This window comes from Equus caballus, chromosome 15 (genome assembly GCF_041296265.1).
Source record: "Equus caballus isolate H_3958 breed thoroughbred chromosome 15, TB-T2T, whole genome shotgun sequence".
In the NCBI taxonomy this organism is placed as follows: Eukaryota; Metazoa; Chordata; class Mammalia; order Perissodactyla; family Equidae; genus Equus; species Equus caballus.
The window spans coordinates 74,811,504-74,826,296 of NC_091698.1; the positions used below are offsets into that span (position 1 = coordinate 74,811,504).

General features: G+C 37.2%; 1 protein-coding gene across 10 annotated transcripts in view; it reads left to right on the plus strand.

Moving 5' to 3' along the window:
• The window catches only part of DHX57 (DExH-box helicase 57), a 52,054-nt gene that overhangs the window by 7,032 nt on the left and 30,229 nt on the right, over positions 1 to 14,793 (plus strand). For 8 of the 10 annotated variants that reach the window (XM_070235559.1, XM_070235557.1, XM_001500408.6 and 5 more), the window contains 8 exons: positions 1,347 to 1,567; positions 4,910 to 5,068; positions 6,077 to 6,262; positions 6,567 to 7,405; positions 8,974 to 9,152; positions 10,876 to 10,997; positions 11,973 to 12,168; positions 12,724 to 12,848. In XM_070235559.1, coding sequence (XP_070091660.1) covers positions 1,353 to 1,567; positions 4,910 to 5,068; positions 6,077 to 6,262; positions 6,567 to 7,405; positions 8,974 to 9,152; positions 10,876 to 10,997; positions 11,973 to 12,168; positions 12,724 to 12,848 — 2,021 coding nt within the window. In that variant the 5' untranslated portion in view covers positions 1,347 to 1,352. Of the gene's footprint in view, positions 1 to 1,346; positions 4,229 to 4,909; positions 5,069 to 6,076; positions 6,263 to 6,566; positions 7,406 to 8,973; positions 9,153 to 10,875; positions 10,998 to 11,972; positions 12,169 to 12,723; positions 12,849 to 14,793 lie in introns of all 10 variants that reach the window. The other 2 variants (XM_070235562.1, XM_070235561.1) reach the window with 1 other exon arrangement.

Genomic DNA, 14,793 nt, shown 5'->3' on the forward strand with positions numbered 1-14,793 from the left:
GAAAATGGGGTATTAAAGTCCCCTATTAGTATTGTATTGCTCTCTATTTCTCTCTTCAGATATGTTAATATTTGCTTTATATATTTAGGTGCTCTGATGTTAGGTACATAAATATTTACAATTGTTAGATCCTCCTGATGAATTGACCCCTTTATCATTATGTAATGATCTTTTTTATCTCTAGTTACAGTTTTTGACTAGAAAAGTCTATTTTGTCTGATGTAAGTCTAGTTACCCCTGTTCTCTTTTGGTTTCTATTTGCTTGGAATATCTTTTTCCATCCCTTCACTTTCAGTCTATATATGTCTTTAAGCTGGAGCAGTTGTGTTGTGGGCAGCGTATAGTTGGGTCCTGCTTTTTTACCCATTCAGCCGCTCTGTCTTTTGATTGGAAAATTTAATCCATTTACATTTAAAGTCATTATTGATAGGTAAGGGCTTACTATTACTATTTTGTTGTTTCCTAGGTGTTTTATAGATTTGTTCCTTTCTACCTCTCTTGCTGTCTTCCTTTGTGATTTGACAATTTTCTGTAGTGGTACACTTTGATTCCTTTATCTTTTGTGTAGCTACTATAGATTTTTGCTTTGTAGTTACCTTGAGGTTTACATAAAACATCATACGGGGCCAACCTAGTGGCATAGTGGTTAAGTTCATGCGCTCTACTTCGGTGTCCTGGGGTTTGCAGGTTTGGATCTAGGGCATGGATCTAGCACTGCCTGTCAAGCCACACTGTGGCAGCATCCCACGTAAAACAGAGGAAGATTGGCGACAGATATTAGCTCAGGGCCAGTCTTCCTCACAAACAAACAACAACAACAAAAACATCATACAGTTATAATATTCTATTTTAAGCTAATAACAACTTAACTTTGATCCCATACAAAATCTCTACACTTTTACTCCCCCCAGGCAAAATCTGTGAGCCAGGGCTGTGTTTCTGAAAGTATGTATGTAAATATAAATTTTGTTTATCAGATCATATTAAATACATGAAAACATCTCTTTTCAACTAGAATTTTTTAAACCCTATACCAGACCTAACTAAATCAGAATATAAGATTGGGGCCTAGGCACGTGTGTTTTGAAACTTCTCTGTGTGTTTCTGATGCACATCCCTGGTTAAGAAATCTCTGTCAGAGAAACTCACTAAATATTAATCTTGAAGGGAATGTGCTTGTAAATCTTTTATGAAGCAATTTATCCATGCTTCCTTTAAATTGGCTGTTTTAAAATGTCCATTTTCCTTTATTTCTCTAAATTATCGTATATCCATAACTTTGACAAACAAAGGAATATTATACTTGTCTGATTTTATGATATCTGTATTACTTTTTTCTCTTGCAGGTGAAAATGAGTTCTTCAGTAAGAAGAAAAGGCAAGCCAGGCAAAGGAGGTGGAAAGGGGTCTTCTAGAGGAGGAAGAGGAGGCAGGAGTCATGCTAGTAAATCTCATGGAGGTGGCAGTGGTGGTGGTGGTGGTGGTGGCGGCAATAGAAAGGCATCGAGTAGAATTTGGGATGATGGTGATGACTTCTGTATCTTCAGTGAATCAAGGCGCTCATCCAGGTCATTATACTGTTTGAATGTTCTTCTTTATCTATTCATCAGTCCATGGGCACTTGGGTTGCTTCCACATCTTGGCTATTGTGAATAGTGCTGCAATGAACATAGGAGTGCATAAGTCTCTTTGAATTGTTGATTTCAAGTTCTTTGGATAAATACCAAGTAGTGGGATGGATGGGTCATGTGGTATTTCTATTTTTAATTTTTTGAAAAATCTCCATACTGTTTTCTATAGTGGCTGCACCAGTTTGCATTCACACCAGTGGTGTATGATGGTTCCCTTTTCTTGACATCCTCTCCAATATTTGTTACTTTTTGTCTTGGTGATTATAACCAGTCTGATGGGTGTAAGGTGATATCTTAGTGTAGTTTAGATTTGCATTTCCCTGATGATTAGTGAGATTGAACATCTTTTCGTGTGCCTATTGGCCATCTGTATATCTTCTTTGGAAAAATGTCTGTTCATATCCTCTGTCCTTTTTTTTTTGTTGAGGTTATGATAGTTTCCAACATTGTGAAATTTTATTTGTCATTCATCTTATAGGTGCACCCCTTCACCCTTTGTGCCTGCTCCCCTTCCCCCGGTAACCACCTATCTGTTCTCTTTGTCCATGTGTTTATCTTCGACATATGAGTGAAATCATATAGAGTTTGTCTTTCTCTGTCTGCCCGTTTTTTGATCGGGTTGTTTGGGTTTTTTTGTTGTTGGGTTGTGTGAGTTCTTTATATATTTTGGAGATTTACCTCTTGTCAGATATATGATTTGCAAATACGTTCTTCCAGTTGGTGGGTTGTCTTTTCATTTTGTTCCTGGTTTCCTTAGCTGTGCAGAAGCTCTTTAGTCTGATAAAGTCCCCTTTGTTTATTTTTTCTTTTGTTTACCTTGTCTGAGTAGACATAGTATTGGAAAAGATGCGTCTAAGACTCATGTCAAAGAGTACATATCATACATGCTTTTAACTTAAATGAATTCAACTTTATACATTCAGGGAAAAAAATGAAAACAAATAGCATTTAAGTAGTTTAAACTTGCCGTTAAATGAATCTGGGCCCCATGGTGAGCAAGATATGGAGGGAGGAATATGCTATTCCCTTAGTCAGTCTCAGTTTCCAAGTGCTTTTTCTAGTTTAAGCCTGATACACTGAAATGTGAAATGTAAATAGATGTTTTTCATACATAGTCCCTAGCATAATCAAGTACGTCATCAGCTATTCAACCAAAGAATCTACATTTTTCTCTATTCTAGAAGAAAAAGGATCATTTTGGACATATTGAGAGGTAATATATCAGTCTCAAACCTGACACCTTTTTAAAGAGTCATCCAGAATAATTTTAAACTTTATTTTCACTTTAGCTGCTGATTTAAGAACGTCACTTCTGAGTTATATGCAGCTCACTTCTTTTGATAACGTAGACATTATAGGTTCTTAGAGTCTTAGACTTTCATTCAGCAAATATTTACTGAGTGCCTGCTGTGCACCAGGCATTGTTTTAGGGACTAGGATTACAGCAATGAATAAAATACTGTCCTTGTCTTCATTGAAGGAGGTTTGAGGTATAAAGACCATAAACAAATACAGAATATGTCAGGTGGTAAGTGCTTTGGAGAAAAATAAAGAAGGGAAAAGGGGATAGAAAATACCAAAATAGATTTCTGGTATTTTTAAATAGTTGCTATTTTGTGCAGCATGATCAGAGAAGTCTTCTCTAATAATGTGTCATTTGAGCAGGGACAAGAAGGAAGTGAAGAAGTGAGCTGTGAAGCTATCTAAGGGAAGAGCATTCAAGGCAGAGGGAACAGCAAGTGGGAAGTCCCTAAGGCAAGAGTGTGCTTGGAAGGTTTAGGAAATGGCAAGGAAGTCATGTGGCTGGAGTGGATGGGTAAGAAGAAGAGTGATAAGCAGATAGATCTGAGAGGCTACACCGTGTGTGACTTTATAGGCCGTTATAAGGACTTTGGCTTTTGCTTTGAGTAAGATGGGAAGCTGTTGCAGGGTTTGAGGCAAAGATGTGTGACATCAGTCACTCTGGCCAGAGTTGCTGCTACTCAATATATGCCTTTATGTGAATTAGAAAATGGTGCCCCCTTTTTTGGGCAATTATAGCCCCAGGATGCATGGCTTGGCAAACAGAGCATAGACTGGATTTTAGCTCTTGCTGTCCCCTCCTCCCTTATTCCCTTCTCATCCCCACGCTCCTACCCTGCCAGGAGACGTTACACAGTGTACAGTCTATACACCCATACTCTAGCCCTGCCTTAGGGTGCTGTGTGGAGAAGAGACTACAGGGGCATGGGTTGGAAGCAGGAAGACCGGTTAGGAGGTACTTTCCAAGTGGAGATATCATAGACAATTTAATATATAAGTCTGGAGTTCAAGAAAAAGAACGAGACTAGAGAAGTAAATGTCTGAGTCTTCTGTGAATAAGTGCTATTTAAAGCTATGAGAGCGGAGGAAATAGAATATAGATAGAGAAGAGGTCTGAACTTTGAGCCCAAGGGCACTGTAGGCTTTAGAGCTGAGAGATTAGGAGATCAAACAAAGGAGGCTGAGGAGGAGTTGCTAATGAAGTGGGAGGAAAACTAAGAGAGCACGGTTTCTGGAATTCAAAGAATAAAGACGTTTGGAAGGGGAGTATCGAAAATCTAAATTCCAACAATGAAGGTTGGTGAAATAAATTCCCGTATATCTATATCTATATGTAACCATTTAAAATTATGTTGTAGGAGAATATTTAATTTTAGGGAAATGTCAGTTTTGTTTTGATAAGAAAATAAAGCAATTATAAAAGATTATATATGCTGTACAATTTTATAAAAAAGTATATGAAAAAGAATGATGTGAATTAGGATGACTTCTGTTTTCCTCTTCTTTACTTTTCATGTATTTATTGTTTTATTTTTGTAATCAGGAAATAATGATAATTTAGGTAAATATTTCACATATAGGGCCTAGTATTCACAATTGAGATGAGACTCTCGATTGTTTTCAGATTGGGTACCTAAAATAGTATGAAATAAATACTTTTCGGGTGTAGCATATTTCCTTGAAAGTCCTCTAGTACACAGGGAGTCATCATAGCATTGCTTTTTTCAGAGGATTCTTGAGTTAGTGAAGCCAGACTTAATGATTAAGAATCAGATCAGGGGTTTTTTTTCCAGCAGTTCCAATATAATGAAGTGTGGAAAATACTGTAGAAAATGGACAGTCTCTTCACATTCATTGTCATCTTTCATAAGATACTTGACAGTCCAGTTCGCATTGTATGTATCTGGGGACTCTGAGGAGAGTGTAAAAGTTCTAATCACAGTTAAATGTGCAGTTTTGTTCATGTGTCATTTGCAGACCTAGCAACAGTAGCATAAGAAAAGGAGAGGCACGCCCCAAATGGAGGCCCGAAGCCAAGGTGCCCCTTCAGACACTACACATGACTTCTGAGAACCAGGAAAAAGTGAAAGCTCTTCTCCGAGACCTGCAGGAACAAGATGCAGATGCTGGATCTGAGTAAATTATTTTGTTTGAGTAAATTATTACATTAAGGAAGATCTGTTGGTAGTGTGAACATCCTGTGTGTCTTTGGAATTCTGTATCTTTACTGATCCTGTTGTGGCTGTATAAGAAAGTGAGCCAAGAGAAATGCAAGAATAATTATTCAGCAACAGTTTTGGAATGAGTTTGTTTTGCAATATCTGTGAGCAGTAGTACAGATTGCCTTTTCATCTTTATTTTTTTTCTAGGACAGTGCCAATATGGATTTAGTAATTGATTTATTGACAGCTTTCCAAATAAAACCTTGTAGTGAACAAGTAGAAGTCTTGTTGTGGGAGCAGATATTGAGTTGAGCAGATGAAGTCTTAAGATTACACTTCTCATCACCATCTGTCTAAGAGAAACAATTTTTATTCTTGTGGCTTTTTTGCTTTGTGATTTCAATTGGAGAAGTTAATTCTTTCCATTTACCAGAATTAATGAGTCGTCAGTCAAGAACAGCTCAATTTCCATCCTATCTACAAATCTCTTATCTGTCTTAGATTTAGGAAGGGTGGTTATACATCAGAGCCAAAAATTAGGGATGGTTTTTATGAATGAGAAGAGAGAGAGAGGAGCCAAGGCTTCTATGGTTAGGAAAACAGGCTCAGGGGTCAGACTGCCTTGGTTAAAATCTGTCATTGCTCTTTACTGCATAACCTTTGACAGTTACTAATCTTCTCTAAGTTTTAGTTGATCATCTGAAAAATGGAAATTCCAATAGAATCTGGTAGAGTTATTGGAAAGATTTAAAAGAGACAGTACTTATAAGACACTTAACATAGTACCTAGTGTGTAGTAAATGCCCAATAGATGTTAATTGCCAAGATATAAATTAATAGGTCAATAAAAGATTAAATCAGTGACTGAATAGTAGTCAGGATCCTATGTCCTTTGGCTTCTCAAATTCTTACATTCTTGCTAAATTTCTTTTGAAGTAAGTAGAAATTAGAATCTAATATGTGAAAATGTTACCTTTGCCAGAAGAGGCATTTCTGGGGAGGAGGAAGATGATGAGCCTGATTATGATGATGAGCAGTACTGGTCAGCTGGACGAGAAGCTTCCCTTGTTCCTGACGCTGATCCTTTGGAATATGCTGGCTCAGGCCTGGTGGAGCCTTATAATCCAGAATTTGCAGTCTCAACATTTGCAGTGCAAAAACTCTCCAGGTGATTGCTTTCAACATTTATGGGAGTTGGTGGAGAATTCAAGGAAACTGAAGTCATGTTATAAACCCAACTCCTGCTCCTTGAGTACTTTCCTATGGTGTGGGTTCCAGCAGTGCCTGATGTGCCTAATATCCTCCCTTTTAGGATAGGGGATTAAGGAGGAATTAATATTGTCAGAGATGCTTTTTCAAAATACAAACCCTGCCTATGTATAGTTATAACTTCACATAAATGTATTTAAATGAATTTCACTTCTGTGATTTGATATTACTCAGTCTTTTTTGTCCTGTTTCGTACTTGGCAGATATGGTTTCAACACGGAACGCTGTCAAGCAGCCCTGAGGATTTGTGATGGAGATGTGGGGGCATCACTAGAACATCTTCTCACCCAGTGTTTTTCTGAGACGTTTGGAGAGAGGGTGGAGATCTCAGAGGCAGTTGCCCGTATAAGCTTGGATGAGTGTGTGGAACAGCGTCAGGAAGAAGCATTTGCTCTCAAGTCAATCTGTGGAGAAAAATTTATAGAAAGAATTCAGAACAGAGTCTGGACCATTGGACTAGAACTGGAGTATTTGACAAGTAAATTCTGCAAATCCAGGCCAAAGGAAAGTACCAAAAATGTGCAGGAGACTTCACTTGAAGTCTGTAAATTTTACCTCAAAGGAAATTGTAAATTTGGATCAAAATGCAAATTCAAACATGAAGTGACCCCAAATCAAATTGTTGGAAGAGCAGAAAGAAGTGTCGATGATTCTCATCTTAATGCCAACGAAGATGCATCTTTTTTATATGAACTTGAAATTCGATTTTCTAAAGATCACAAATACCCCTACCAAGCTCCCCTCGTGGCATTTTATTCCACCAATGAGAATCTACCTCTGGCTTGTCGTTTACATATTTCTGAGTTCCTTTATGGCAAGGCCTTGATATTTGCAGAAACTTCAGAACCTGTTGTATATTCTTTGATAACCCTTTTAGAGGAAGAATCAGAAATAGTCAAGTTACTAACAAATACCCATCACAAGTACAGTGTTCCTCCTGTGAGCCCTCTGCCAGTATCCTCTGCAACCAGAGTAAATAATCCTGTCTGTCGTAAACCAGTGATTCCAAATAATTCTTTTGGTTCAAATCAAATTCCAGAAGGTACGTAAGGCATTGATCACGTGGATGGTGTTGTAGAGCGGGGCTGGTCTAGGATCTCCCAGAGATCTTAAGCAAGTCATTCTCCTCAGTCCATGGGCAAAAGGGCGTGAGAATCCCCCGAAGTATGCCCTGACTTTAATTGTAAGGCCTAATTTTGTCATTGTGTTTGAGCTCCCTGAATTTAAAGTGTGTAGATGATAAGTTTATTCTAGCAGTTGAGGGTCGGAAGAACCTCAAAGCATCTTCCTAGAAAATGTGTTTCATTTAATTCATTTGGTCAGATGTTTACTTCTGATACTTTATATGGGATTACTTTCAAATGAGTTTTTAGAGTTCTTTCTCTTTCTATACCACTATCCTTACCCTCCTGCTTTTAGTACACCAGACCCCCAGAATTCTTCAGAGTAGGGTTATCTTTATGAATCCTTAAATCCTCAAATAAAGGAATGTTTATGCAAGCTTCTGGCTTTGTCCAGACCCAGGTTTGCTGTACAGATACTTACACCACAAGTAAACCCTCTTTTCAAGGTTCATCAGAGAATTCTCTCTTATTTGTTGCCATCTTTCTTTCAGAGAAACAAGTTTTTATTATTTCATAAGCGTTCCTAGGTAAACATCAATAGGTAGAGAACAATGAAGCTGTACTGAGATGTGGATGCTGGACAGTTGGCTGGGTTTACTCACTGGCCACTTGACTCACTCCCAAGTGTGAGCTTCTAGCCTATAGGATTCAGATGTATTCCTCAAGAAATGACAAATTGTGTGTCATGGACTTTTTTTTAAGTAACAGCTTTATTGAGATATAATTTACATACCATAAAATTCACCATTTGAAAGTGTACAATTCAATGATTTTTAGTATATTCACAGAGTTGTACAACCATGACCACTATGTAATTCCAGAACATTTTCATCACCCCAAAAAGAAACCCCATACCTGTTAGTGTCACTTCTCATTTCTTCCTTTCCCCAATCCCATCAGTCATGAATCTACATTCTAGCCCTGGATTTGCCTATTCTGAACATTTCATAGAAATGGAATTGCAATATGTGGCTTTTTGTGATTGCCTTCTTTCACTTAGCATAACGTTTTCACTGTTCATCCCTATTGCAGCATGTATCAGGACCTCATTCCTTTTTATTGCTAAACTGTATGCCATTATAGTGATATATCACATTTTGTTTATCAATTCATCATTCGATAGACATTTGGATTGTTTTATGTCATGGAATGTTAGGAACACTTGCAAATAGTTGAAACTTTCAGTTAATTGCTTGAATGTAAAAAGTCTACTGGATTAATAAGTTGTGCCGTGATTGTCTCTTCGTTTTTAATTTGGTTTAACAATAGCCACTTATACTTGATTAAAGTTTGTTTGAAGATGCATTTTAAGTTCTTTAGCAGTGAGAGTAGTAGTATCGAAATGAATGAACCTACTTTATTCAAGCTTTAACTTTTTCTCCGTTTTATGATTTTTGTTGTTGTTGTTACTTTGTTAGACAGTGACTTCCCCCTTTGCTAAAGAAAGGGCTCCATATCGCAAATGTTTCCTTTTATCCCCTTCAAGTTGAAAAAGAATCAGAACCTGAGGAGGAGACAGATGAGGATGAAGGTCCTGCACCAGTTATAGTGGAGAATGAAAGCTATGTGAACCTTAAGAAAAAGATTTCCAAAAGATATGACTGGCAGGCAAAATCAGTACATGCTGAAAATGCTAAAATCTGCAAGCAGTTCCGAATAAAACAGGTAGGGTGTTCTGAGAGAACGGCTAGCCTTGCCTCCCTAAGGTATGGATGAAGGGATTAGGAATTAGGAAACTTTGGCTACCCCGCCTAGTATACTTTTGGTTCTTTTTCACTCTGAGTGGTCAGAGTTCTGCATGCCACAGCAAATTTGGGTGCATGTTCTAGATAGTTCTGAAAAATTCAATGGCTGGTGAAAATGAAATATATACATATATACCAAATATTCTCAGAATCATGTGGCTTTGATACTGTTGACAATCTGATAAGCAAAAGAAAAATTAATACTGTGATTTACATTAGAAAAATCAGTTTGGAAAGGGAGAAGCATAGGGAGGGACTCTTACCCCATTTCAGAGGCTCACAGGATAAATAACTTGCCCAGGGTCACACAACTAGTAAGTGGCAACACAGGGGTTCAAGCTAATTCTCTCTGTTTCCAAAGTTTATGTTGTTTTTACCCCATTCTCATGAAGATCATTTTAAAAGAACCCATAAGTGAACTGTTAGGGCAGAGTTGGATCTAGGACAAAGGTGAGTTGCTTAACCAGTTTGGGGATTGAATTAGATGCGAAGGGCCCTTCCAGTTCTAAAGTTCTATGAATCTCATTTTTGATACAGTATAACACTATCACATTTACTATAGTGCAATACCCATAGAACATCAGAATGAATACAAAATCGTACCATAAACAATAATGTGGTAGAAACGAAAATTACATATTCAATTTGATCAGTGCGTTTAGAGGTGATAAATTTATATGATAAAATTATATGCAGAAAATGATATATAAATTTCTTACATTATTCAAAAATATATCGATAATGTTATCATGCAGTACAGTGTTTGTAGCATTGGCCATTAGATGTCAGACTGAGTTACATAGATGTAGTGACTGGCCAAAAAGAACCCTTTAGTGAGTGCTCTTAGTATTATTGATTTTGATGAAAATCTGATATCGTGTAGAACTATGCTGTCCAGTGTGGTAGCCCCTAGCCGCATGTAGCTATTTAAATTTAAATTAAATAAAATAAATTCAGTTCCCCAGTAACACTGGCCACATTTCAAGTGCTCAATAGCCACCTGTAGCCAGAGGTTGCTAAATTGGACAACGCAAATATAGAACATTTCCATCATACAGAAAGTCTATTGGACAGTGCTGGTGTAGAGACTCTTGCTAGGAAGAGCTGGATAGTTGTTAAGCAAGAGACGTTTATTTCTCTTAAGATCTTTAACCGAGTGGTTAAATTTGCGCGCTCAGCTTCGGCGGACTGTGGTTTCGCTGGTTCGGATCCTGGGCACGGACATGGCACCACTCATCAGGCCGTGTTGAGGCAGCATCCCACATGCCACAACCAGAAGGACCTACAACTAGAATATACAGCTATGTACTGGGAGGCTTTGGGGAGAAGAAGAAGAAGGAAAAAAAGGAAGATTGGCAACAGATCTTAGCTCAGGTGCCAATCTTTGAAAAAAAAATCTTTCAGTTTATTCGGATGTAGGAAAACCACACAGATTCCTCAGCTTATTCTGGCTGATTCTCTGAGCAGCATTCTGACTAAAATCATCAGCATCTGACCCCGACAAAGCTCTGCAATTTCTGTCTCTGAACAAATTGTTAAAGAAAAAGCGGAAAGGGTAGGCCTAACTATGGGACTCCAGATTCAGAGCTTTGTGAAAGGTGATTCAAAGTAATCCAACTGATCCTTATCTTTTATTATATTAGGCTTCCAGACAGTTCCAGTCGATTCTGCAGGAAAGACAATCACTCCCTACTTGGGAAGAAAGAGAAACCATTCTTAAATTATTGAGCCAGCATCAGGTGCTTGTTATAAGTGGTATGACTGGGTAAGAGTGCAGTTTATTTGTAATGCATGTAAATATGATATATGTACCCTCGTTATCGTAACCAGTTCTACTTTTAAAAAACCAGTAGCTGGTGTTATTTGTGCTTTTTCCTGTCAAATATTAAATAATATTTCACAGACGCTAATATTGCAATTTCTGTAACCAACAGCCAAATTACAAAAAACAAAAACAAAACTCAGAAATCCATCTAGGAATTTGAAGACGTTGTACACCTCTACCTTGAGACAATTTTAAGGCAAAGGCCTCGCTAAAGGCTTTTAACAAGGTTCATTTTTAAATATAAAGGGTAGTTCCAGAACATTTAGCTTGAAAACTTTTCATCTTCTAAATTTATTCTGATTTCCTGAGAGCTTTTATTTGTTCTTTTGAAAACACCTTAGGGCCCATTATTTTGTTTATTTCACATTCTCCATATGTTATCCAAACCTATTTAGCGGGGACAAATTGCAGGCTTAATTTAGTTCTGTATTCAAGGGTATTCAATTTAATAATTACATGTGTGCCCAGACTCACTGGTATGGTAGTAACTTTGTCTTCCAGTTTCTTTTCTTTTTAGCTTCAGCCCACTTTTAGCCAAATCAATATACATCAAAGGGGAAAATATAAAGTATTTTAAAAATCATTAGCTAGTACTCCTATTTCTTTAGGATTCATATACAGAGTTCTCATTACTAGAAGCATTTACAGACCTTAATCTAATGTTTATTTAGCAGTCCCAGTTTTACAAGTGATACTACACTATCATTTGACTGCCTCTTTGATCTGAGCGCAAATTCCTAGGAATTACGAGCTGTAGGTATTAAGTCAGAAGGTAGGTTTAGAAGATCGGTAAAGCTGTACAACTTTTATTCTAATTAGCTTTCTCACTTCCCTCATTGCATATGATTGCTTCTTTAGTTAACTAGCGCTTGAACTAGCACTCTCATTTCAGGACTTATTTGTTTTGACATGCAGATGTGGGAAAACCACACAGATTCCACAGTTTATTCTGGATGATTCTCTGAATGGACCACCTGAGAAGGTGGCTAACATCATCTGTACCCAGCCCCGACGAATCTCTGCGATCTCTGTCGCTGAACGTGTTGCTAAAGAGAGAGCAGAAAGGGTGGGTTTGACTGTGGGATACCAGATCCGGTTAGAAAGTGTCAAGGTTTGTATGCTCTGCTTTTTCCCTGATAACAGAAATTTGCGGTTTTCACGTATAAAGAATTCTTGGGGTCTGGAGACTCATGGACAATTTGGGATATATACTTCAGTGGGGCTGCAGTCCTTTTAGAAACATTCTGGTATAGGAACTCTTATTTGGGTGTACTAATTTCCTCTATAAAGACCTTGTATTCTTTACGGGCAGAAGTGATCTATTAGGTACTGTTTTGCTCTTAAAACTGGGTCTTAATCCATTTAACCAAGTAAGGAATGGCCAAATTCAGATTTGATTTCATCACTCACTGTTGTTTTTATGTTTTATAATAATTTTTAAATGTTTTTATCAGTTTTAAACTTAAAATTTTGATAAAAAGTCGAAAAGCTTTTATTGTGGTTGTCACCAAAAAACTGCATGGTTTTTTAGTATGGTTTCATATTAAATGGAACTGCTGTTTTTCCAATATTCTCTATCCCTATCCATTCAAAATAGCTTTGCCAGGAAGGTGTTTCCCTTTTTCAAAAATTTCATGACTGCTTTGTGTGCCCTTTTACTTGTAAGTCCTCAGCCACCAGACTGTTATACTGCACAACAGGAGTGCTGCTGAGAAGGCTAGAAGGAGATACAGCTCTACAAGGAATCACCCATATCATTGTTGATGAAGTTCATGAGAGGACAGAAGAAAGGTAAAACAAAGATTTTCCAAGTGAATACCCACACATACAAAATGAAGACGTTGCTGAAAGAATTTTATTCTGCTTCCAATTCAGTTTCTTAGGGCCAATAATGGTATTTTGACATAGAGAAGGCCTAAGTTAGAGAAAAGGAACTGCTTTTGTGGTCTCCAGGGTCTGTAACACTAAAAATGCTAGGAGAGCACATGTTCATCACTGGAAGAGTCATCCTATTTGATGGACATCATCTAATAAGAGATATTTAGCACTCTCCTGGGCATGATACTGAGCTGGGCACTATACTTAGCTGGAATAACAGATGTAATGCATACTGTAGCTGATGGATTGGTGAATATGTTCTTCCTTCTTTGTTCATTTGGTCATTCATTCAGTCCTGACATTCATTCATATATTTATTGAGCCTGTATTAAGTGCCAAGCAATCTGTTAATTGCTGGGGATACTGTAGTGAGCAAGCATATTTGGTTCCCTTTATCTTTTATGGTCTAGTAGGAAAAACAGTGAACAAGTAAACATATAAATAATTACAAATGGAGTAAGTACTATGAAGGAATAAGTAGGGTGCTGTGTTTGGAGGGAGGGATCCATGAAATGGTCAGAGATCATAACTCTGAAGAGATGACACTTAAATTAAAAACGGAAGCGTGAGAAGGAGTCCCACGTGACAAATGGGAGTAAGGCCAGCATTTGCAAAGACTGTGCAGTGGGAAAGGGCTTCATGAGTCCTGAAACTGGAGGAAGGCCAGCAAAGCTGATGTGTGGTGAATGAGGGGAAAAGTAGCAGGTGGAAAAAACAGGAGCCAGACTTCCTGGGCCTTATACACCACGGATAAGAAAGCATTTGGATTTTATTTTAATGGAATTAGAAGTGATTAAAGGGTTAAGTTATAACTTCTCAATATTTTAAAAGGAAGGACCAGATAAACAGATGGCATTAATCATAGTTTGTCATGTGGATCATGCTCTAGAGCAGTGAAAAAATGTAGGAAAAAAAAGAAACAATCCCATGAAAATTACAAGGCTTTCCCAAAGACGACTATACTACAATGGATATCTTTAGAAGAAGAAAGAAAGTCTAAGTAAAGTTGGCAGGCTGACAGAGAAGCAGAAAATAGCTAGTAGCGAAAGAAACAAAGAAACAAATGTGAAAAGAAGTCCCAGCTATTGCTGATAAAAAGTTTTTAAGAACTGAACAGGGCAGATATGTGACCAGAAGACTATTTGTTAGAAGAAATAAATACTCTAATTTATAGGAAATAGGAAATATGAAGTAATTAGAAACTAAAGAAAGGCAGACTTTCATATAAAAAGTATAGATCAAAATAAAAAGAATTTCTAGAAGAAGACAAATTTTAAGTGACTATCCACAAACAGTGGGGATCTTTGAGGGGCAAATATTCTTTATGTAGAGACTCCAGAAAACAGTAGGGGAAAAATAAATGGTAAATAATGTCATTTTACAGCTAAATATTCCAATGAATATTTGAAAGAAGAAATTTTTTTAATAGAATCACTGAACAACTTGGAAAAAGAAATCAAAACTTTCAATTAGATTAATGATATTTAAATGATTGTGTTCTCAAAATAAAATTTTAGGGGGAATTATATCCTGTGTAATTTTGAATATAAAGAATAGGTTTGGGTTTCATAACATTTATACTTCCACAGACTCAGAGAAACTGGAGCATAGCACTGGATCTGGTTCCTGGCTGCAATAGTGTTCTCAAAAAGAAAGATTTTTATAAGACCTAATGACCCATAGAATATCAACAGTTAAAAATTCAAAATATTTTCATGTCTGAATAAAGATGAGCTACACACTGGAGAAGGGAGATTCAAGCATTTACAAATAGCAGTCTTTGGGAAAGGAGTGTACAAATTACAGTCATGCTTTGCTTAACGACAGGGATATGTTCTGCGAAATGCATCATTAGGCA